Source organism: Opisthocomus hoazin, chromosome 3 (genome assembly GCF_030867145.1).
Source record: "Opisthocomus hoazin isolate bOpiHoa1 chromosome 3, bOpiHoa1.hap1, whole genome shotgun sequence".
Classification (NCBI taxonomy): domain Eukaryota; kingdom Metazoa; phylum Chordata; class Aves; order Opisthocomiformes; family Opisthocomidae; genus Opisthocomus; species Opisthocomus hoazin.
In genome coordinates this window covers 107,227,239-107,251,851 of record NC_134416.1, presented here as the reverse complement: position 1 = coordinate 107,251,851, position 24,613 = coordinate 107,227,239, and the positions used below count along the sequence as shown (strand labels likewise).

The window sequence follows — 24,613 nt, the reverse complement described above, 5'->3', positions numbered from 1 at the left end:
GTTACGTATTTATTTATAGCTTCGTGGAAGCGTTGCGTAGGTTTCTGAACCCCACAGCGTACGGTAGATGCCAGGTATTCTGTAGCGCTTAGATTCTTAAATATAACGCAAGCCTATAAACCACTGGCTCGTAGAATCGACAGCAGTGCGCGCAATCCCATCCGGGAAGCCCCTTCTGTAATATATATTTTTAAAGTACTAGTTTATTTCAGGAAAAAAAAAAAAAAAAGTTGGATTAAAGGGTGTTCGTACAGTCTGCGCTTACACCTTTCGAGCTCTGCTTTGCTCCTGTCCTTCAGGGACTTTCCTGGTCTGTTGGAAGTGCCCTGACCGCTCGGACTGACATTATTTTAGAAAGAGTTTGTGTCGGAGAATTATTTTCATATAGTTTTTTTGATTTTTGTCTCCTTCCCTCGCTGCTTTTTCCTCAAGTCAGAAAAAAAAATATATATATATATATATAAAATTACCATGGTAGTAGATGAGTGCTGCACAGATTGAGGTCTTGTCAGATTAACAATCTCACCTCCTGGACAATTTGCAATTAAGAACCTACGGGCAACGGGGAGCACCTTCCCCCTGTGTAAATAACCACCAAAACGCAATAAATTCATTAACTTGAAAGAATCTGCCCTGTCAGTCAGACTTGGGAGGAAGATGATTTGATTACGCAGATTTCAGGCCTAAAGTTTGCTTTCAAGATAATACAGTTTCCTATCAGTCTCTCTTATCTAAAGGCAACACTTAGCGGTAATTGCCGTGCCATTGTGGAGGGTTTACGCCGTGAATAAATGCAAAGGTATTTGCAGTTAAACCCCATTACCTCGCTCCTGAGCCGCGCTTCCCCTCCAAAGCCAAAATCTGACATTCAGCAGCGCCTTCGGCGGCTCGGGATGAGCCGGGGAGGGGGGGGGGAATCATTTTAACCGGGGAGAGGGGCTCGTTTGAACCGGGGAGTGGGGGGCTCGTTTTGTAGCGTTGCCTTAAAATGTCTTTTGTGCCAGTACCGCGTAGTCTGTGCTGTCCAGTGCTAGTACCCCCGCAGAGATCCCGGGCCTTGACGTTTATATTTATATTTATATTTATATTTATATTTATATTTATATTTATATTTATATTTATATTTATATTTATATATTTATATATTTATATTTATATTTATATATTTATATATTTATATTTATATTTATATTTATATTTATATTTATATTTATATTTTTATATATTTATATTTATATTTTATATTTATATTTTTATATTGATATTTTTATATTTATATTTTTATATTGATATTTTTATATTGATATTTACATTTATTTTGTTTGCTAAGCTGGGTGAGAGAAACCCAAACGCTGCACCGTCCGGCGAGGTTAAAGAGCTGAAGGCGCCGGCTCCAGGGCCCCGCTTCGGCGGCAGCTCCCCGCTTTTCACCGGTGGAGCGGAAGGAAACGTTTCCCCATCCCCGGTGGGGTCCCGGTGCCGAGCGGGGGGCGGCCGAGCTCCCCTCTGCTGCCGGGCCGGGGTGGGGCATGGCGGGGGTGTCCCCCCCACCCCGGGAAGGGGAGCCCCGGGGGCGGCAGCTCCCTCTGCACCCCGAGCTGCCCGCACGGTAACGCCGTTCCCGCCCCGACGGGTATTTAAAATAAAACTGATAATTAAGGAGAGGGTGGAGAGGCGGCTGAGTGCGCTGGTCGCCTGTTGGGGTTTTTTTTTGTTTGTTTGTTTGCAGTATTTTGGGGTTTTCTCCGGGGTCTGCAGCGGGGGGGGGTGTCAGTGGCGAAAATTGGAGGGAAAAGCGGTTGTTAGCTCGGCTCGTTCCGTCACCCGTTGCGTTGTCAGCGCTGCGGGGGGGCTGCGCGGAGCTCCGACAATCCGTCTGTAATCACTGCCGATGTCCCCCCGCCCGGCCGCGCAACTTGCGCTCCCCCCGGCCCTGGCTGCAGGAAGGCTTGGCTGTTGCGGGGTGGAGGGGGGCTCGCCGTCGGGGAGGGTCGTGCCGGGATCCCCCTGGATGCCCCCTGAAGTGACGCGCGTGGTGGCGGCGGAGGTCACCTCCCGCTCCTTGGCTTTTTAAAAAGTTTACCATCGTTAATATCTTTTTTTTTTTTCCTCCCCCTCCGCACAGAAATTGTTCACAAAGGGGAAAAAAAGAAAAAGAAAAAGCGTTGGCGGTTCAGAGGGTCCCCCTCGGTCGGCAGTGAATGGTGCGGGGTCTGCCCGCAGGCCGGTGCTTGCGGGATCCCTGCGCGGTGCTGCGCGGAGCCTCCGCCGCAACACGTTGCTGCTGGTGATGGTGATGATGATGATGATGGTGATGAGGAGAAGGCCCGGCGGGCTTGCTAGTAACCGTCGCGGGTATGGGACGGAGCAGCGGGTCCCTCCCGCCCGTGCGGGGCGAACTGCGGGGCAGCCCCCGTCCCCCTCCCGCAAACCCGGGAGTCCCTCCCGACCTGCGGCCCTGCCCCGGGAGCCCACCGAGACCCGGCCGGTGCCTGCGGGAGGTCTCCCCGTCTGCGGGCCCGGCCCCGACCCCCAGCCCCGCCTGCGGAGCCGTCCGCGGGGTGCCGGCTTAGCGCGGCTGTCGCGTTCCGAGCTCAGGCCGGTTGTTTTTTTTTTTTAATTATTATTATTGTTATTATTATTATTATTATTTTCCCCCGAAAGTATTGCTTTGCTTTTCGTCTAGGAAAAAAAAAAAACCCCACTTTTATTTATTTATTTATTTGTTTGTTTATTTATTTAAATCATTTGAGGGACCATTCTGCTTCGCTGGTTCTGGTGGTTCCTTACTTGTACGCGCTCATCAGTCACTTCAGGGGAGGAATCTTCTCCCTTTTAAGTTTTCCTCCCCGGAATTTCTTCTTCAAGCGAGTGCCAGCTCGTGTGCCGCTCTGCAAAGCTCGTACCCGAAGGATGGCGGAGGAGCGCGGGGCGAACCGTCGAGGGAAGAGGGGTTTAAAAGCCGCTCCCCTGCCCCCGCAGGCCGGGTGCGGGGGGAGCGGGCCGTGAGCTCCGTTGCGGGAAGGTTTCCGAAAGAGCGTTGCGAGGGGAGCTGGGGACTTCGGGAAAGGCCCCCTCGAAAGTTGTCGTCGCGGGGTCTGGCTTCGTGACGCCACTGGTGACCCCGGGGGCTGCGGGAAGGGGGGGGCCCCGCATCCTCTGCCCTCGCCTCCCGCAAAAACACGGTGCGGGGGGAGCGGGGCGAGCCGAAGGCTGCGGAGGGCTCGGGGCCGAGGCGAGCGGGCGTGAGGTCACAGCTCGCGGTCCCCGTGACGTCGGGGTGGCGTCGGCGACAGCGTGCGGCGTCGCGATGGCGTCGGCGACAGCGTGCGGCGCCGGGGCGCGCACATGGCCGCGCTGCGCGGGGGCAGGTGGAGGGCAGAAATGCCCCCCCCCCCCCCCCGAAATTAGCTTCTACTTAATTCCTCTTGTGAAGTGATTTAAGCCGCTCGGCGCTATCGGTCCATTTTTGCTTCCCCTCCACACTTGGGGGTCCCCCCCCCACCTTTTTTTTCTTTTTTTTTTGTTTTTTTTTTTGTTTTTTTTTTTCCTTCTTTTCCCTTTTGCCTGGCCTCCTGGCTGTGAATATCCCCCCCCCCACCCCGCAAAGGTGGTGCGGTGCGGCGGTGAGCGCAGCCCTCCCGGTTTAATGACGCCGGGGCTCATAAAGCCGCTCGCTTCTTTCCAGAGCAATAAACAAACGTCGCGTTAGGTCAGGATTGATGGTGTCCATGCAATAAAAACGGGCCAGGTCAGGAAGGAATAAAATTCAATCAGAGCTCGCGGAATCATTTTTCAGGGGACAGAAAAAACCGAAAAGGAGACGGGGGGGGGGGGGTGTCAAGGGGAGACGATGTCGCCGTTCACCACGCAGCAGCCGGGGAGGGAGGAGGGCCGGGGTTAACGAGCGATTGTTTTTTATCAAGCGGGGCCTAATTGAACGAAACAATGGCCGCAGCGGCGGGGGAAGGGCCGGCTCCTTATGCGGGGCAGCGTTGCGGGGCCGGGCTGCGGGGCCCCCTCCGAAACCGCCGACAGGGAGGGTCTCCTCGCCGTGTGCCCGGGGGAGGCGGGCGGGATCCCCTCATTTCGCGAGAAGGGGGTCCTAAAAGGCCTGTTTGGGGAGGGGGGGGGGGCGGAGGAGCAAGCCTCAGCTTTCCCGGGGGTCACGCCGGCAGGAACAGGGGCTCTGGGTGTCACTTGCGACAGACCCCCCCCCCCCCTCCGCCCAGGTTTAGTTATGGGGGGAGGGAACGCTGTGGCCTCCGGAGATTTGGGCAGGGGCTGCGGAGGCGGTGGTGGGTGCGGGGAGGCGGCGGGGGCTGCGGCACAGCCCCCGTTCGGGGGGCTCGCTCGGGGGCGACCCGGACCTCCACCCCCCCTGAGCCGGCATGGTGCTGGGGACGAAGGGGGGGGCTTCTCCCTCGCCCTCCCCCCCGAGCAAACGCGCCTGTTGCGGGCACCTCGGCGACCTTCGAGGCCCGTAACTTGCACTTGCTCGGTGTATGCAAAAATAATAATTATTAAAAAGCACTGGGATGGGGGGGGAAGGCGGCCCGGGCTACCAGTGAGAGCCGCCAAGCTCTCCGGCTGAACGGGAATTGGGTGGTCGGCGTTTTTTTAATTTTTTGGTGTGGTTTTTTTTTTTTGGCCCCCTAAATAAACACAGCTTGAAACGACTTGGGTGGGCAGCAGGGAACAATTTGTGAGCCGGAGAGCAAGCGAGCTGGGCAGGCAGCCGGGCCGCGGCTTACCTGCCGGGGACTTTCACCTGACCTTTGGGTGTCGGGGGGCTCGGCCGTGCGGTGTTTTACCCCAAATTGAGGGCAGATGCTTTCGGCAGAATTAAAACAACAACGATGAGACCCCCCAAACTTGGAATCCCCCCCCCTCCTTTCCAGCCCCTGTCACCTCTAGGGAGAACGCAGGAAAACCAACACATTTAGAACCATTAACTCCTAAAATAGCTGAATTTCCTCCAGTAGAAGAAACGCAAATTATTACGCTCATGAGTTCAGCATATTTATATATTATATGAATCGATGAATAAACAGGTCATATCGCTACAACCGTCGTCCCTCAGAAAGCAAGCACTCGGTTTAGGAGAAACTCCGTAGCCGTTGCCCCCCTCCCTCCCCGTTCCTGGAATTTATTTACTTGCCAGAACATTTAAGCGGCCGAGTTTAAATTTCTTTTTTTTTTTTTTTTAAATAAATATTTGAAATAAGGAAAAAGAAGAATGTTTTCCATTGAACGATAATGTAAAAGGACTGATAATATCGTCTAAAGCAGAAGAGAATTGTTTAAACAACGTCGGTGCTTGCAAGACTGCCCAGTATAAATACATTCGCGCCGCCTTTTTGATGCGGGTTTCTACTGGAACCCTTTTTCTGTGTATGTGTGTATATATATATATATAAATATATAACTATATAGGTATTTCCCCGCTCTGATTGCGTGAAATGGGCCTGCAGCTGGAGGGGCAACGCCGCCCCGCCAAGCCCCGTGGCCCTGGGCGGGAGGGGTCCCGGCTGCCCCGCACGACGGGGCGCACGGTTGCGGGGCAGGAGCGGGGCGAGAAGCTGCTTCTCCGCTCTCCCTCGGCGAAGGATTGACGGAGGCGCTGGCCGCTCCTAACCCTCGCCTCTCAGGGATGGGACGGATTTAAAAAACCGAATAACGAATTGCAGAAAAATGACGGCTTTCTCCCGACGCCGTTCCCCGCCCTCCAAGCGCTCCGCCGGGGAGGGGGGGGGGGAGGGACGGGGGGGACACGGGGCGCGGACTGAACCGGTGCGAGGCTCATTAGCAAAGCAAAGGTTGCAATTAGCGTCTGCTGCTGCGAACCGACCTCTCCCCGAGCCCCCATCACCGAATAATTGCGAAGTATCTGTTGATGTTTTTCTTCCACCCGTCAAAACCTTGGAGCTCTGCCTGCCCCAGCGCTCCGGCCGGGTTTGTTGTGTCTGGAGACGACGCTCCGCCGGCGAAGCATCGGAGGTGGGGGGGGGACACGGGGAGGGGGGCCCTGAGAGCCGCCCGGGGGCCCCCCCTCGCCTCCCAGCCCCGCGGAGGGACTGGGGGGGACCCCCGGCCGACGGGGTCGGGCCCCTCTGCCCGGCCGGGAGCGGACGGGACCCCCCCCTGTCCGCCCCGGGGGGGGGGGACGCGGCTGCTCTACGTGCGAGGGGATGGGACGGCGACATCGCCGTTCCCCCAACTTGAATTTTATTCTTTTATTTAATTTTTTTTTTTTTTTAAAATACACTTCCAGCAACCGACCCAGGGCTGGCCGCGGAGCCGCCGTTTCCCACCGCCCACCCACTCCCCGCGTGTGCGGGGTCGGTCCACAGCCCCCCCTCAGCTCTTACCCTTCGGGCCGGCGCCGAGAGCCCGAGGGGTGTTTTTTAGACGGCGCTGGCGGGTTTTCCCTCCGCGACCCCCGAGAAAACCCCCCCCCGTGGCTTCTCTTCGCCTCACCGGGGTGGGGGTCGGCTGGTTGCTCCTGCGGGACGTCCCCGCCGCAGCCCCCCACCGCCCTGCTTGCTCCCTGCGGGGATGCTGCAGCCCACGAGCGGGGAGCGCCCCTGAAAAGGCCTCGGGATGGGGGAAAATAATGGCAGAAAGGGGCTTTTGCGGCTTTCCCGTGCGGGCCCCAGCCCCCCGCAACCCGCTGGGCTGGAGCTCTGCCCGCTCTCCTCTCCCCGCCCGCCTGAAGCCCCCTCCTCCCGACGGGGCGCACGGCCGGGCGGCCCTCACCGCTACTACCCCGCTGCTCCCCGTAGTAGCGGGGCAGGGGCGTCTCTCTCCCGCTTGCTAGGACGCGGGGAAGGGGGGGGGGGGACAGGCTACCGGGCAGAAGCAAAACCCGCCGCGCTCTTTGCTTTGTTCGCCGCTGCCGGTGGGACGCCGGGGAAAGGGGCGAGAAACCGGGGGGGCACGCTGGAGCTGCTCTTTGAAATTAGCGAAGCCGTAATGACCCCAGGTGAGACTGGGGGGGTGGAAGGGGGTCTGTAAGCCTTAGCTTTCCGTCGCTGCACGCACGAAACGCCTGGCATTCGCGTTACACCGACGTCCTGCAACCGGTCTGTCGGCTGCGCGGACGGAGGACACCTCCCCGAGTCGCCGCTGCGGGTTTTTGTATTGATTTATGTCTTTATTTATTTCGTTTTCAAGCAGTGATCCCCGTAGTAGTCGCGAAGAGCTGTGCTTTAGGAGGAATTCAAAAAAAATCGGGCAGGAAGGTGGTGGTGGGGAAACCGAAAAGCGGCTCGGTCCTTTGCCAGAGCGCAGAAAGCAGCGCCGGGCAGTGCTGGGGCGCGTCCTGTCACCACCAGCAGCATTTTATTAGTTTTTTTTAATTTTTTTATTTTTTGGGTTTGTTTTTTTTATTAAAAAAAAAAAAAAAGCAGCAAAGACACCCAGCACAAGGTCACTGCGGAGGGACCGCTTGGTCCAGAACCGATTTTTGCCTTCCCATCCCTTTCCCCAATATAGCCAGAAAATGGAGAATAAAAATGCTCCTTTTGAATGCGCCACGGTTAGAGATGCCAAAGAAAAAAAAAAAATACAAACCCAAAACCGAGGTCGAAGGAAAACTGGCAGCTTGTGTAAAGATTCCCAGCCCTCTGCAGAGATGTGTGAACTGATATTCAGATGGACCCGGGGAATTACTCTCAGCGAAAAATAGTTCCCAGCAGCACGAAAATACGTTGTCATAAAAGCGCTTTGATCCATATTTATATTTATATTTATATTTATATTTATATTTATATTTATTATTTATTATTTATTTTTATTATTGATTTTATTATTTAGATCTATATTTATATTTATTTATATTTAATTTTATATTTATATTTTATATTTATATTTTTATATTTTTATTTTTATACTTATTCTTACGTCCGCCACCTGCAGCTTGGGACCGCTGGTCCGAGGCGCTGCAAGGGGGAGGGGGGGGAGGGGGGGGGGGGGCAGCCCTCGGTGTGGCGGGGCAGGCGGCTCTAGCCCCCTCCCCTCCGCCCCCCGCCGCGGCCCCGGGACACCGGGGGTGGGGGGGTGGGGGGGGTCTTTATTCTGCCCTACAATAAAAAAAGGCGCAGCCGCGGGGAGCCCCGCCACGCCGCGGAGAACACCCCCCCCCCCCCCCCCCCCCCCCCCCCGCCTTCGAGGGCACGCAAACCGTGCACCTGCAGCCCCGTCCCCTCCGCAGCCCCCCGGCCCGTCCCCCCACACCACTGCCATCACGCTCAGCACCCTCTGCTTTTAATAGGGGTCCCGTGTCACCACCCCCCCCCCCCCAAAGTAAAAAAGCAAGAGGTGCCCCCGGAGAAGGGGTCTCTCCCCCCTGCGTCGCTCGCCCTTTGCTCATTTTGAGGTGTAAAAGCTGAATTAACGGGAGTAAGCGGTGGGTGGAAGGTCCTGAACCCACGGGAGACGTACGGGCTCGGCAGCCTCCGGGTAACCCGGGTACCTTGGCACGAGAAGCGCAAAAATATTTACTCACCTTGAAGTTTCTATTTTTTTTTTTTTAAAGATTTTATTTATTTATTTATTATTTCTTAACTCATCTTTTGAGATCCTTCAAGCTCCCATCCCAGGGCTAATTATAGTAAGCAGGAAGAGGCTGGAAGGGGAATGGGTTGATTCCGAGGAGGCAGAGAACCAAAGCACCCTCCTCGTTGGGAAGGCGCTGGGCAGAAAGGCTTTCTGTGACTCCTGCGCCCTCCGAAACGAAGATCTGAGAAACGCTCCCAGGCTCCCCCTGAGTGGCTTGAAAGCGATTCCAGCAATTAGGAATTAATCCGGCATGGTCGAAAGGCGATTTCACTGCAAGTTACATCAAGTTATCCGAATTTTGACAGAGTTCAAGTGGTGGAAATGGGCTGCTGGGGTGGGGGTAAGGCTGCAGGGAAGGAAAACGAGGAGTGTTTGGGAAAGGCAGAAGGGGGGAAGCCGCCGAGCGAGGGCCGGGATGGTGAGCCCGCGTTGGGGCCAGAGGTTTGCTGCTGCTGCCGCTGGAGGAGAGGGGAGGCTGGGGGGCGAGGGGAGGGGGACGCTTTTGATTTTCAAATGGGGAAAATGTCTAAAAACGTGCCAGACGTCCCAGGCAACAGGAAGATGAGTTTTAATTAAAAAAGGGGATCGGTGGGCTTGCTGGCGGATTACGGTATCGGGAGGGGGTGACCCTTTCCCGGTTAATGGCGGGAGTTGGAGTTCGCCCAGGCAGGGCGTGGGGTGAGAGGCACCAGGAGGGGAGGGCAGGGGGGGGGAATAAAACGGGGCTTTCACGCACAAGGCAGGCCAGCAATAAAACCATCACAGCGAGGGGCGGCCGCCCACCCACCCCGGCCGCGGCGGCTCGTGGCGGTGCTGGCTGTGGGGGGCACCCCTGGCACGGGTCCCGCGACGCCCGCCGGGCCCCCCCGGGGGGCTTAGGCGTTGGGGTTGTTCTTCATGAGCTCCACGTCGGCGTCCACCATCTCCCTCACCAGCTCCTGCAAGGAGGGAAGAGAGGCAGATGAGGGCCCCCGGCGCAGGGGACGGACGGGCAGCACGCTGGGAGCACCCCGGAGCACGACGGGTCCCCCCGGCCCCCCGCAGCAGGACCAGGATGGGACAGGGCTTTGGTGGGCTCTTCCCGCAGCGATCCCATCCCTGGTGGGATGCCCATCGTGGCCGTGGTGGCTTCTGTCTTCAAAGCAAGAACCTGGGCAGGGTCACTGAAAATGGGGTTTCTCGGTGTGCCAGGGTCACCCTCCCTGGAGGTCCCCCCCTCTTCTCCCTCCCCCTCCCCCTCCCCGTGGGGTGCTTTTAGAGGACGCGAACACCGGGCAGGTACAAAGCGCGCCGGGAAGGCCACTCACGTCGAACGTGACTCTCGGCTTCCAGTTCAGCTTTTGCCTGGCTTTGGTACAGTCCCCTTGCAGAAAATCCTGCGGAAAAGAAGAGAGAGGAGCTGCGAGGAGCGTCCGCCTTCCCCACCTCCACGGCCTCCCCGTCGCTCGCGCTTCCCCGCGAGCCGAGCGCGGCCGGGGCCGCCGCCGGGCTCTTCCGAGGACAAAATATTTCTCTTGAAGACGCAGTTTTAGTGGAAGCTCATGTGCCTATAAATCACCAGGAGGCAGCATCCTTTCACCAGGCCGTTTCAGACGGAAGGAGCTATTCTTTGTTTTTGTGTGTGCGCGGGGTTTGAACTCCAGCCTCGCGGCCGTACGCTGCCGAACATTTTAGGAGGAGTTGTCATTCGTCTTAGTCATGCCATTGAATGAGCTGTTTCAAATTCTTCTTTCCCCCATTTGTTTAAATAATGTAAATCACAGAGCAAACATGACAACTGGTCTCTTTCAAATAAAAATGTGATCACAGACAGATGATGCCGAAAGACTGTTGTGAATATGGGTAACCATATGCAACGGTAGTAAACATCCAGCTTTTGAACGCCTACATCTTTTTTCCTAGAGTATTTTGAGCATCCACACGCAAAGAGAAGTCTAAATGTCTCGTAAATGAAAAGAAATTATCTGGAAACCATTACAGAAACCAAGGCTTTGGTCGTATTTGCCTTACCGTTCAAGTATTCTTAAAAGTGCTACCACACCAAAACAATCCCACAACCAGTCATCAAAAATCACATAATAACAAAATGAAACAAAGAAAAAAAGCTCCTTTGCATTTCTAATTGAATGAAAAAAACGTATCTTAGTTTCAAACACCGTGTCGAAATAGCTCTTCCCGACTGTGTATCTTGATTTAATAAAATATATCATCCCTCCTCACTGGCTTCGCTTCTCTAGCAGTGAATACTAAAATTATATCTGTCCAGGTTTAAAGAGAACCGAACCGGCCCAACTTTACTGCAGAAGAAGGCGGCTAAGGCTGAGTTCTGCTCTTGCGTTTGCCTTGGTGGTGGTGCCTCAGCAGGCTCTCCTGAGGGATGGGTGGACTGTCCTTCTTCTCCGGCCGGCGGCAGAGCTAATGAGCGCTTCTGGCTGTAGCTTTTTTAGCTGCCCTGCCGCACGCTGCGTTTTTCAGATGCTATCTTTCGTGCATGTGTGGTTCAGGTCGTGTTCACTTCCAAAATCGCCTCATCCTGGGCTGTAAAACGTAGGAAATTCTCCTCCGTAACGGTGCTCCGTAAGGCTAGGCAGCTCGCTTCCAGGAGCAGAGGAAATCCACCAAAGGAAATCTCGGCCCGAAGAAGGGGATGTGGAACAAACACGTCTGCCGAGGCTATGCCAGGCAGCGTTTTCACTAGTTCAGGCTTCGGGCTAAAAAAGATTTCAGCCTGCCTTCAGAAAAGGGTAAGCAGATGGAGCAGAACAAAATGATATGAAAATAAAAAAAATGTCGTGATTTGCTGACATTAGACGAAATGGTTTCCTACTGGGTTTTTAGAAACGGCCACAGAGATCTGAGGCCAAGTCACGCAGAACCACGTGGGCTCGAGCGATCTCCTGGAGGGTTGGGTGGGTGCGGGTTGCAAAATCCAGTTTGAAATGGGAAAGAGTCCCCCTAGCTTTGATGCAATTTGGGTCAGACCCTAACGGGCTCATGGAGGTATCCCTTTTGTCTGGAGTTCAGTTTAATTTACATTATATACGTGGGCATATATGTGCCTGGAAACAAGGAAATCCTTCTTAAAATAATAATTTCGGCATAACAACAATTGCCTTTTGTTCATTCCTCATTCAAGCCGTTAGCTAGAAGTGTTTTAATACCACCTATTTTTCAGTCATAAAAGCCGTATCATAAAGCATAAGAGTTTCTTTTTTATAAACGGTGTGCAAGTGATAATTTTACATCCACGATCTTTATATGGAAAATTTCCTTTGAAACTTAGCCTATCTAGGACACTGGCTTCCCATCTGGGAAAAAAAAAAGGACTGGGAAGAACAGAATGAATCGCCATCGCCTGCTGTACGTAGCTGCATTCTGCTTTGGAACAGCTTGGGAGCAGTCTTTTAACTTTCTTGGACAAATGCTTTTTGTTAAAACAGTTTATCTAAAAAAATACTTTACCTAATTCCAGCCCTTCATTCAAAAACATAAACACTCAGCTGCCGGATAGGCCAAAGTAGGGTTGGGGGAGGTTGCAAATCAGCACAAGTGAAGTTATTTGCAGTGCTGGATTATTCACAGAGATAACACAACTAGTTTATGAAATCCATTTAAGTACACAAAAAAGTATTTTTCCTTTAAAAGTTCATGTGCTTTAACAGTGATGCAGTAAAGGCGTTATGGCATAATCTGTCAGCAAAAAAAAAAAAACAGAGAAAAAAGATTTAATATATATGATAATACAAATTCCCCAGCTGACTTAGGTTAAAAGGTTTTAAATGGCTCTCCTGAAGAAGTTTGTGTACTTTTGAGAAACACTGCTTTGTAGTTAGATTTACTTGAAAACAGATGAAATGTCTCCTAGGCACTGTTTAAAAGGTTCTCTTAGAGAAGTTCCTAGGTAAGGAGATCAAACGCAACCAGGACACGAACACCATATTGCATCTAAATTCCAGGTTTGATTGTGTTCTTCTCAGTCAAGGTTTCAGCACTGAATGGAAATGAGGACTGGAACAAAGCTATTCCTGATTAAAGGACTGTAGTGCAGTCATGTTTCCTGTATTTTTCTACAAGTAGCTCATAATATGAAAACAATAAGGTAATTACAATAAAATAAGAATATTAGAGAAAGCTCATCATGGAGCAGAATGACTGCTTGTTTATATTATGCAAGTCTTTCAGCGAAACCAGAGATGCATCTGTCAGGCTTCCAAAAGGAAAAAAACCAACCAAAACCCATGAAAAAACGACGACCAAAAAACCTCTGTCATGCCGATCACTAAAGCGGATTGATTTGTCAGTGTCAGGGCTTCACTTCCCGGAGGTACGACCAGACGAGAATCCAAAGGGAGAAAAGGTGAGGTTCCACGGGAGAAAACATGGATTTTTTTGGGGTGGATGGGGGTGGGATTGGAGAGTGTTCTCAGAAACCAGCTGCTGCTGGATGCAACCTGCCCAGTGTTCCTACCCCTGACGGAAAGGCACCTGGTGGAAGGACACCAGTTCACGTTTTCTGTTCCTGCAGGAGAACGTTTGCTGTGGCGCGGTGCTTTCCACACGGGCAGGAAAACAAAGCCCTCTGACTCCGTGAAAACCCGGAGGATTTAGATACCGAGCTGCGAGTCTGCAGACCTGAAAACAGAATCACAGAATCCCAGAATGGTCGGGGTTGGCAGGGACCTCTGTGGGTCACCCAGTCCAACCCCCTGCCCAAGCAGGGTCACCCACAGCAGGCTGCACAGGAACTTGTCCAGGTGGGTCTTGAATATCTCCAGAGAAGGAGACTCCACAGCCTCCCTGGGCAGCCTGTTCCACACCGATGAAGGCTCTCTCTTCTTTTAACAATACTCAGATCACGACCATAAAATTAAGTCTTTGCTTTTACTTCTCTGTTTTGGGAGGAACAAGTCCATGTTCTCCATGCAAATACAGTAAGTGGCAATGACAAGTTTTACCTGCAAGCTAAGAGTTGGAAATAACATCCAGGTAAATATTTCAAGGGCAGGAAGATGGAAAAGACAGTCAAATTCTCTGTTGCCACTTCATAGGAGGGTGAACTCTCCTACGGCTTCATATACACCTCATTGTCATAACGCTGTCTCTCAGAGAAAAGAATGGGTTTATTCACTGCGAGTTTTTCTGCTCTACCTTTTCTGTAAATGGGGCTGTGTGACTGTGTAGAAAATACTCCATTATTACTAAATCTGACCGCACGACAATTTGGTTTTTACTGTCCGAATGCACACATGCAAACACATACAGATGAGCAGAGAGAAATTTATTATGCAATGTGGTAAGGCATTTTAAAAATCGGTTTTAAAGCCATGAGACAAAAATGCAAAATATTTTAATGTAAATATCACATTTCCCAAGCTCTGGTTCGGAGTGTCATCACGACTCCCATTCTGACTCGCGCGGTGACTGATCTAGGTTCACGGTGCAGAGTATCACTGTCTCGTTCAATTAACTTCAACCGAAAACTTCAAGCCCTGAGACAATGTGAGAAAAAGGAGACAGCGTGGTCTGCTGCTGAAGCCAGCGCTGAGCGCCAGCTTTTGCTCTCTCTTACACCAGAACAAAACTGAGCTCCAGTCCTCCCCAAAACACCTGCGATGGAATCGTGCCCGGCGCCGCTCGCTGCAGCAGGGACAAGGCTTCGCCTCTAAAAAAGAAACAGGCTCCATCTAAGCACACAACAGTTTTACTGCGCCTGAGAAGCGGCCAGGGCCACGCTCACAGCCAGCGCGACCGCTTGGAAGATGGTTTGGTGCATCAGAGCTGGTGGAGGTGAAGAGCACGGACCCAGCTCGGCGGAGGCTCTGGCTGGTGCGTTCGGTCCCGCGCTCTTTTGCTCCAGAAGTTTTACCAGGAAGGAGCTCAAGAGTCTAGGGGCCGAAGCTTCCTGCAAACCCCACTTGTGGTTTATTTCCTTCTTAAAACCATCGCCTTCCAGCTTTAACTCATCCCATCCAAAGAAAAATTAATAAAAGTAGCTACCTAATTAAAAAACGTTAGCTTGCAATTTTGCGTTTTCACCCTTATATTTCAGTAATACATATCTCAAAGTTTACCTTATGAAATAATCTCCCCATTTGTGCATATTTCGGGGCATTTTTCACAGCAGTTTTTAAGGAGGCCTCACGTCGCAGATCCCAGCAGCAGCATCAGCCCCGCCGCGTGCCCGGGTACCCGCTGCAGCTCACTGCTTGGGGTTAGAGTGCCTGTTGCCAGTCACCAGGAGAGCACCTACATTGCCCTCTAGGCAGTTCTTCTCCCATCACCCTTCTCCTCCATGCCCTGGTGCTCCCCTCACTTGCCTCCAGGCCTGGGGACATGGTGTCTTAACCCCGAGGCGATACTGAAGAGCAGCTCCTGTGACTTCAGCTGAGCCATTCCTCCGCTGAGAAAAGCAGTCAGATCTCCCCAAATCAGAGCTGCAGAGCCCATAAATGCGCACATTGCCGGTGTGAAATTCACTGCATGGTTCAGCCAAGCTCGGATCAACCCCCCCCCCAAAGAAGGAGTCACAGTAACGAGCCCTGCGTCCGCTGCACGCTGCTTCGTCGGTGCTTACGGAGACCCACGAGGCAGAAGGCACCGGCTCCATTTCTTTGCAAATGTTGGTGTTTGTTACAGTATCTATAGTAACAGGGGGAAAAAACCAGTATAATTGTACAGCAAGAGAGTCCTATCTCCCCAGTAAGTATGAGGTGGCTGAAGATAAAACACGTCAATGAGCAAAGCCCAAGCCTAACCAGGAACGCAGTAAACATCTTCAGGAATTTAAGAAGAGCCGTAACGTGTCGCTCAGTTTTCATTTTTCCTTTCCACTGTTCTTAGAAAAGCAAAGTTGCGGAGCAGTTAGGGTACCAAGGGAATAGAAGAATGCCAGCGAATTTGGTTCCTGATCTAAATTTGTTTTAATGCAGCATGAACAGGCTGCTTTCCACTCTTGGGTCAGCAGTCTTTTGCAGAAAGGCAGTATTGTTTGCAAAGAACCACAGGAAAAGGCAAAAGGTAAAAAGCAACCAATCGGCTGAAACTCACGCATAACAAAATGCCATTTAAAATAAGAAGCATAATGTTTTTTTCCTCTAGCGTGTTTTCCTGTGCAAATCCCCTCCCTATTCAGAAAGCTCCATTTTCACTAAAACCGTGTTCAGGAGGAAGGGGAGGGGGAAGGAAGACCCGAGAAAAGGGCTGATTCTGCGCGGCGCTGAGCCCCTGCACCTCGGACGGCCCTCGGCAGGCTGCGAGTGCCGGGCATCTTTAGGGTAAGGTCTTATCTTGGGGCTCCACCATATTCCAGCAAGAAGGTGTCGACACGGTCAATAAAACCTGAGCACAGCCTTGGCTTCTCCACCAGGAGCGTTGGAACAGCGGCTTTATCTTATCGGGTGGATAATCTTTAATTTGACCACCTTCCAAAGGGTGAAGGCAAATGAACTCGGAGCAGCAATGAAGTTTAGGGTGATAATAACAGTGATGGAGCACCTCTCCCTCCTCCTCCTCATCTTCCCCTCCCTCCCCTGCGCCTCTTCCACCTTGCCGCTCAGCCCAAGCCGGAGCCAGACCTCTCTCAGCGACAGGGCTCGATAAGAGAGGCGAAGAAAACAGCGAGCTGTCTGGTCTGCTCAGGAAGCTGGGGACGGGTGGCATCGTCCATCAGCGGGGCCACGCGGGCGGCCGGAGGCCGGGAACAACGCTCCGCTCCGGGGAAACGGGCTCGCTCAGCGCCGGCCCCGGCAGCCCCGCCGACACCTCAGATAAAACGGCGAAGCGGGGGGAGCCGACCCCGGGTGCCCGGGGAGCATCGTCGCTGGGCTCTAAGTGCTTTGGTGGAGACGGCGTCCCGGTCGGTCGCAGCCTGAGCAGACCCCACGCCATGGTGCAGGCAGCCCTCGCGGGGCTGAGCCTCACGCTGGGGTCTGTCCATCCATCATTGCTGATGACACCAAACTGGGAGGAGTGGTGGATACACCAGAAGGTTGTGCTGCCATTCAGTGTGACCTGGACAGGCTGGAAAATTGGGCAGAGAGGAACCTGATGAGGTTCAACAAGGGCAAGGGCAGGGTCCTGCACCTGGGGAGGAACAACCCCAGGCACCAGTACAGGCTGGGGGGGACCTGCTGGAGAGCAGCTCTGCGGAGAGGGACTGGGAGTGCTGGGGGACGACAGGGTGACCATGAGCCAGCAGCGTGCCCTGGGTGCCAAGAAGGCCAATGGGATCCTGGGGTGCATGAGGAGGAGTGTGGCCAGCAGGTCCAGGGAGGATCCTCTTGGTGGATCACAGAATCACAGAATGTTCGGGGTTGGAAGGGACCTCTGTGGGTCACCCAGCCCAACCCCCTGCCCAAGCAGGGTCACCCAGAGCAGGCTGCACAGGAACTTGTCCAGGCGGGTCTGGAATATCTCCAGAGAAGGAGACTCCACAGCCTCCCTGGGCAGCCTGGGCCAGGGCTCCGGCACCCTCAGAGGGAAGAAGTTCTTCCTCGGGTTCAGCTGGAGCTTCCTCTGCTTCAGTTTGTGCCCGTTGCCCCTTGTCCTGTCGCTGAGCACCACTGAAAAGAGTCTGGCCTCATCCTCCTGACACCCACCCTGCAGATATTTAGAGGCATTTATTAGGTCCCCTCGCAGCCTTCTCTTCTCCAGGCTGAACAAGCCCAGCTCCCTCAACCTCTCCTCGTAGCAGAGATGCTCCAGTCCCCTCCTCATCCTCGTAGCCCTCCGCTGGGCTCTCTCCAGTAGCTCCTCATCTTTCTTGAAGTGGGGAGCCCAGAACTGGACACAGCACTGCAGATGGGGCCTCACTAGGGCAGAGCAGAGGGCGAAGAGAACCTCCCTCGACCTGCTGGCCACAGTCACCACAATCTGTTCTCTACTCTGAGAACAACTTAGGGAGGGACAGTAAGGTAATTGTGTTGCCATCATACATGGTTTTATTGCCACACACAGTATGTATTGTTTAGGCAAGGGCATGGTACCTTTTAAAATTATTAAATGCAATTCTCACAATTTTTTGACTCCCCTGTTTATTTTTCTCCTTGCTCCCTACTCTTCACATTTTCTGCAGACCTCAGGAAATCACTCTGTGAAGCTTTGGGATCTCAGCAGCTGTGCAGTAATGGCTGCATTTCTGACTGGAAGTGGAATATGGCCCCTAGGGTTAGCTGTCTTCGCTGGCTGACGTGTCGAGATGAATCGGAAGACTGATAACCCCAGAAATCCGTGCTGCAAGGCTACTTAGTTCCTTCTCTTCTTCCACTAAAATATACTTGGTTTGTAATAACTCCTACTGGGAATCTTAATAGGTTTAGTTATCCTTGCTAGTCAAATACCAAATGGTAAGCAACAAAACAACAAGCATTAGGACAGCGATTCTGTATTCTACCTAGAGATACTTCTCCATGTACTTTTAGAGCATCACGCAGAAATTCAATGAACGCAGGCCAATGGTTAGCAGGATGCTACTACTCCATAGGATGAATTCTTTATCTTGTACAGGATGCATTGCTTGTGGTGATTTTGCTACCCCTATGGACATTCACATCTCCGAAAAAATAAGGCATTTGTTACGTTAACATCAAAACTGTATTTTTTTTTGAAGGGTGTGCTGCTCTATTTGCCCTAATAAAAATATTAATTTACTCAAAATGTAATTTTTCACCTAAAGAGCACGTCATTGGAAAATTCTAACCCACCTGCCACAGCAGCTGCTGTCTCTGCCCTGGGTCAGTGCTCATTTCACTGCTCTGAAGGCTTGGCTGCGACTCTGGTGGGGCGGGAGAGATGCTGCTCCCTTCCTTACCTGTTCTACTGGTACCTGAACCTCGGGCCCCTGAAGCTTGTGGTAAGACCGGGGGGGGAAAAGGACCGAGAGGGGATGGGTACTGCTCTCTTCCCACCTTCCTCCCCGCTATGGATTAACTGGTACAAAAGAGTTAGCGCGGAGGATGGTTGGTCATTTCTCATGGTTTGAAAAACAGTTGTAAAATACTTCCTCCTGGCAGTATGAGGGATGAAGAAGGAAGCTGCCACTTCTCCGGACAAAGCAGTGACGTGCCACCTTTTACTGCTGGCTGTTTTTTGAGATGCAGCCTCCCTCCACGCGGCCATAAACCTGATTTATGGGACGCATCACCTTTCCCCACCCCTCGCTGCATTCCAGTTTCTCACTAAAACACCCACCTGACTGGAAAACCCTTTTCAAGACACAGTACACGGAAAGAATTGAAGCTGCAAATGGCTTAAAGGGAGTTCATGAGCTGAGGCTTTGTTACCCAAGCCAAAAAAAAGAATCCACTTCAAACACAGTATATGGAGGGGACTCAGGCCGGGATACCATGGGGCTCCTGTCTGCACAAGTGAAGCTATCGTTGCCCAAACCCCTCTGCTTACAAAGCAAGCAATGGGCCACAAAAGGGTTAAAATCAAACAAGGTAGGATAATTTCTGATTCTGAGCATGTCCCAAATGTATTCTCCAGTGCGCTTGATGGAGAAGGAAGTCCAGGCAGTGGCCTTTCACATGACATCATAAAAGCCTAATTTATCACCAGCCACCAAACATCTAGAAAATCATAACATCCTTTCAGGAAAGCCATGTGCAAAATAATCAGATCTACTTTGATGAAAGCTTCAGCGCTGGAGTCCAAGTAGGACACTACAAAGAATAACCCTTTGCAGGTACTGGCATACAGCAAAGCAGGTCACATTTAATGCTTCGGACTCACGCCGTGCCCATTAACAGGCTTATGCATTTCCCACCTATAAACAACTTCTATTCTGGATGTGGTAGAACACTGGTCACTGCTAAGTCCAGGCAAGGTGGCCAGCTGAATATTTCCTTTACAGCTGAAAAGTATGCTATTGCTGCAAATAAAGGCATGGTTCTCCCCACTCCGTTGTCTCACAGAGTCTTGCAAGTGTATTAGGGATGTGGGCTGGGTACTGCCACAGCATCTCACAGCTTTGGAAAGGATGAAGCCCTCCCAGCACCCTCAGCATCGGGGCTACGCCGGAGGGAGGGGTGCCTTCCAGCTGACAACCTCCAAAACGCTTTGCAAATAAGATCCCCTCTGTCAGTCCGAGGTGCTCACTGTTCCGGCTCTTTTGCATCATAATTTTTTGGTGGCCAGTTGTAACCTGATTGTCTTGATGGAAAAATACTGCTCAGCAAGGAGTACACCTCCGTAAAATCAACTGGCTTCACACTTGCAAATGAAATCAAATAAGTCTGCTTTTTGCGTTGATTAGGTAGACAAAACAGACCGCTGAGCAATTAATGAACGGCTACAAATATCAGCTACATGGTGTTCAAGATTATTTTGGTCTGTGAGGTAAGCTGGTTTGTGTGTGTTTAGAGACACACAGATTCCAATAGCCATTCAGTTCACCGACCCTGCTGCTTAATGGTTTGACCCTTAGGCTCCTGGTGGTCAATGGCCACAGGTTCTTCTGGTCTGACTGGAAAAATAACTGGATTTTCCACACCATTCTTGGTAGTTCGTGGTTGCACGTTCTCTGATCTTGGTTAATAAAAATAACTTCCTATTACATTTCCTGCACAGGAAAGCCTGGGAAAAAAAAAAAATCATAGTTTTTGCTGTTCTATCTTTCACTTTCTCTCAGAGCAGACATCCAACCCACCACAAAATCTTCCAAGAAAACAATAAAATGAATACAACTATTTTATTTTTTTTTAAAGATCAGTATTTTATTCTCTCCCATCCTTCCCTTTCCTTGGTACTTAATTTCTCTCACCTTCCTTGTTGTTTAAGTCTTTCTCACATTTTGGCTAATTTATTTTCTCGTAAAATCCCATTTATCTCTTTTTATTGTAAGACATTTTTCTTTCCTAATTTGATGTCTTTCCCAGTCTCTCTTTCACTCACGCTCCTCCCACTTCTTTTTTGAGCATCATTCTCCTGTTCCTCACTATCATCCTCTTAAACCCAGCCTTACTTCCCCATCTCTCCTTCACCCTCAAAAAATGACACCTCACACTGAAATTTTGTTCTCTTCTTCTCATTTCTGCTATAGCAATCTTCTTGCCTGAATATTTTTCCATTTTTTTCCCCCAGGTATTCTCTATGTATTCTCACAGACTTGTTCCTTTTTCTCATCCAGCGGTACTCCATCACACACCAGTGCCAGCTTTCTCTTCACTCAGGTTCTGAATTTTGAGTAGAATATTGCAAGGTTTGGGAAACAATTTATATTACCACTAACACAGCAGAGGTTTGCTGACAGGGCTGAAACTATGTTGAAATAAGGTTTTAAGAAGCAACAAGATCTCCTAAATCTTACAGCGCCAGTTTCAGTAGGGGTAAAAAGCAGATTTATTTACTGCTATTACTGTTCACAGTAGCTGCCTATAAAAGTCCACAGATTTGGCAGGGTGTTCACCAGATATACTTTAAAAACCTGCATAATATGCTCTGTTTCTTTCCAAAGCATCACCAAATGCAAATATCACTTCTTGAAATCTGTCCTCTCAATGACCTTCTCTCTCTTAAACACTTTCAATTAAACAAGAAAAGAATTTTTGATCTGTTACCAAAGAATTCTTCATTATTTCAGCCTGCAGCACTCAAATGTGCAAAAGCATCACAGAAGGAAAACAGTTATCATTTTCTAGTGGTCCTGCCCTACTTACCAAACATCGTTTAGTTCCACAATTAAAAAGCAAGGAAACTACTCAGACATAGAGGGCAGTAGGCATGGGCTCAGAATACTCCAATGCTTTCACCTGTTTAATGTCTAAAATGTGAGATGCCTCATCCATCACTCGATTCCTTTACAAGGAAAGTGTCTTTGAAGACCATTCACACAGGAATTGTCTTTCGCCAAGCTGCGATACAAAAGATGGACTGTTCCTCAGACAAGCAATCCTACTGCTCATTCATGTTTTGGCAGGCCAGAGATGCCAGGTAAGGGTCCCATCACGTGTTGCACAAACGCAGAAGTGGCAGCCCTTTCTCTGAAAATCTGTCAAAGTCAAGTATCACCTCCTGGAATATCCTGTTAGAATTCACCTACAGCTTGCATCTCTTTTCCAGTCCAGGTCACCAAGAAACCTGATGGTTGGTTTGCTTTGTTTGATGTATTCCAACGTAACGGACAAGATGTGTGAACACATAAAGACATGAACGTCAGAACTGCCACGTGTCTCCTGAGAACCTAAAAAGCAGCTGAAGAAAGCTAGACGAACATCTTGTCAGCTTCATTCCACTTGTAACCTGAGCAAGACTTCAACTAGGTGTAATAGCATTTAGATAAAATAGAACCGCCTCACAGCAGCACTACAGGGACTATGAAGAACCACCAGTGGACGTAGAGCACCTTGATGCAGCAGGTGACTTTTTTAACCATATATTTATTTTGTTTTTTTTTTCCTAAAGTTTCACTTCTATTTCTGCCCCTGGATTTTCTTTTATAGCTTCTTTCCCACAAAAATCAAATACTCATTCCGGTAATATTAAGAGACTATCATTGCTTGCTCAACTTTTCCCCTCCAGACCCCTATTGGGAACTTGGTAGTAACAGAACTCATGAGTTTATTGGTTTGTCTTCTGTTCTCTAAACAATTTCCATCTTTTCAAAGATTTTCTCTACATATAAAATGTCAGAACAAAAACCTCACATGTCAAAAAGTTGAGATTTGCGTAATCACAGGATCCCAGAACTTTCTACTTTATGAAAAGAAACAAAGAAAAAAGGAGAATATGGTATTAATTACACAACTGCAAAGGTTGGCAGCACAGAACAGACACAAATTTATTTCACTTCACTGTCGCTCAAGCAGGGATTCACCCTGTCGTTTGCGAGGAAGGACCCTGCAGTGCACTGCTGCTGCAGCCTACAGCAGAATGCCTTTTTTCCTGATTTCCTTTTCACTCCAAAAGACAGCAGAATTCATCAAAACCTTTTAGAAGTGCATCATCCCACGCGTTTTTTTTTAAAAAATGAAATACAAATTTCAAACTTACCACAAAATCTGCTCAACGCTTTATAAACTTTTGCCAAGGTATCCGCAAGTTAATCATTAAATCTCCACTTACTATTAGAAAAACATCAGAAAAGACTTCATGTTCTGATGATCTACCTGTTCAGCAGCGCTACCCACAACTTCTCGCTGCAGCAGCACGCAACTGAAGCATGAAACAATCATAAGAATTAGTAATCTGAGCAACCCAAACCAAAATGATACCACGGCTTCTAAACGAGCTTCACAACACGCTAGCACACGGTATATGGCAGAACTGCGAATTTCTGTGGTCTTGAGGTTTGATTTGAGAAGAGAAAGACTGAAATTGTTCACTGATATTAAAAAATAAATCTTATTAACCTAGAAGGGCTGCCTGGCAGTTTACACTAAAAAGGTCCAAATAAACCAATTGTATCTTTTTAAACTATAACAGTATAGATTTTAACAGCACGTACTGCCGTAAAGTCCCATGAGCTTACTATTCCATACAGGGAGTGAACTGAGAGAGCTCTGACTTTGCATAGCGTCTTTTGGCATCGCCTATCCTTAAATCATAACAGTCAGGAACTTTTTCATCAGCATGAAAAAGAAGTTGAGATCTAATCAAGAGACAGCACTGTGTCCTGACACTGCCTGCTCTATGCTTGCTCAAGCACGTAGGCAGCAGCTGGCACTTCCATGGCCTGATCATTACTATTGCTCTTCAAATTATGCCTGTCACACAGGTTAGGAAAACATGAGCAATTAAACAAAAGCAGTATCATAAAAGAATAGTAAGAAAAAAAATTAACAATCATCCAAAAGAGTGTTTGGGGCACCTCCCTAAACCACCTTGGATTTCTGCCCCTTCTGCTCAGACAGTTTTCCTCTGTGTACTTTTTAATTATTTCCTTCATGAGTCCTTTAAGGCAAAGAAGTTTGTAGAGGCAGGAAAAAAACATGTATTAGAACTGATGAGAACAGTGATATGCAAAGAAAGAGAAATGCCAATTAAGTATCCCCTGAACTACTGCAGCCTGATTTTGAATCGCTTATGGCAAAGACTTAGGCCTCACTGAGACGCTGCTAGTTCAAGCTGCGTGTATTTTAAACGCAAAATTTCAGAAGCTTCTGGTTCCTTATTTGAACCATGCACTACAGCTGGTCACTGGGTGCAGTGCCTCTCTTCTGGCCCACCAGCTCATCATGCCACGTTCAGGATTTAAACCACGTGCAGGTCAACACGGAAATTCTGCAGCCCCAGCGCTACACGTAGATGTACACCTCCTTTTGCTTGGACAGTCAACAACCAAACTCATTCCTAGCTCAGTTCTCTTACAAAAACAGCGTAAAACAACACAGCAATAAAGACAGAGACTTTGGACCGTGCTATTAACAATCCTAAGCAGGCTGTTGCAGCCTATTTTTGTGCACGTGGGTACTGGGAGTGAGCAATTCTGGTAACTGCATACAAAAATGGCCAGGTACATGAGTAACGGGACATTTGCCATCTGCGATTATTATCGTGGGGGAACTCCATGAAATGTGTGATCCTTCATGGATCCTCCATGCAAATATTAGGTAAAAAGAGCACTGTTTTCAGCTGCTTTACACCTGGAATAGTTATTCACGTATCTAACCAAAAGGTGCAACCAACTCGATTTGCTCCTACTTGGTCTATGTTTTGCATGGGTTTCAATTAGACAAAGTACAACGCAGGGAAGACTCGTGCCTGTCTACATAAGAACAATAAGTGCAGCAACATATATAGTGTTTAACACATTCAAATCCACATATTTAGAGATGGTTCTTGTTCTTATCGGATAATTTTTTGCTCAGGTGTGTGCCTTAAGTTATGTATTTTCATACAGACTTCAGCACCTCTCTATAATAAAGCTCTTCCTACAAACCTAAGTGCTTCCCTTTCAAGATTGAAATTGTTTAGCTTACCACAGCCGAGGTGCTAACTAGTGTACTAAAAATACACCAGCAATTCACTACACCTGCTCGAGCTATCTAACAAAATACTTTGGCAGGGAATTCCCATTTCTGGGGAGGAGGGACTTGCACATTCTCATGCAAAC

General features: G+C 49.9%; 1 protein-coding gene across 2 annotated transcripts in view; it reads right to left on the bottom strand.

Moving 5' to 3' along the window:
* Nucleotides 1–8,545: 8,545 nt before the first annotated feature.
* GMDS (GDP-mannose 4,6-dehydratase) overlaps nt 8,546–24,613 on the bottom strand; it is a 433,606-nt gene continuing 417,538 nt past the window's right edge. For both annotated transcript variants that reach the window (XM_075417177.1, XM_075417178.1), the window contains 2 exons: nt 9,870–9,938; nt 8,546–9,500 (listed from right to left, as the gene is read on the bottom strand). In XM_075417177.1, coding sequence (XP_075273292.1) covers nt 9,438–9,500; nt 9,870–9,938 — 132 coding nt within the window. In that variant the 3' untranslated portion in view covers nt 8,546–9,437. The remainder of the gene's footprint in view (nt 9,501–9,869; nt 9,939–24,613) is intronic.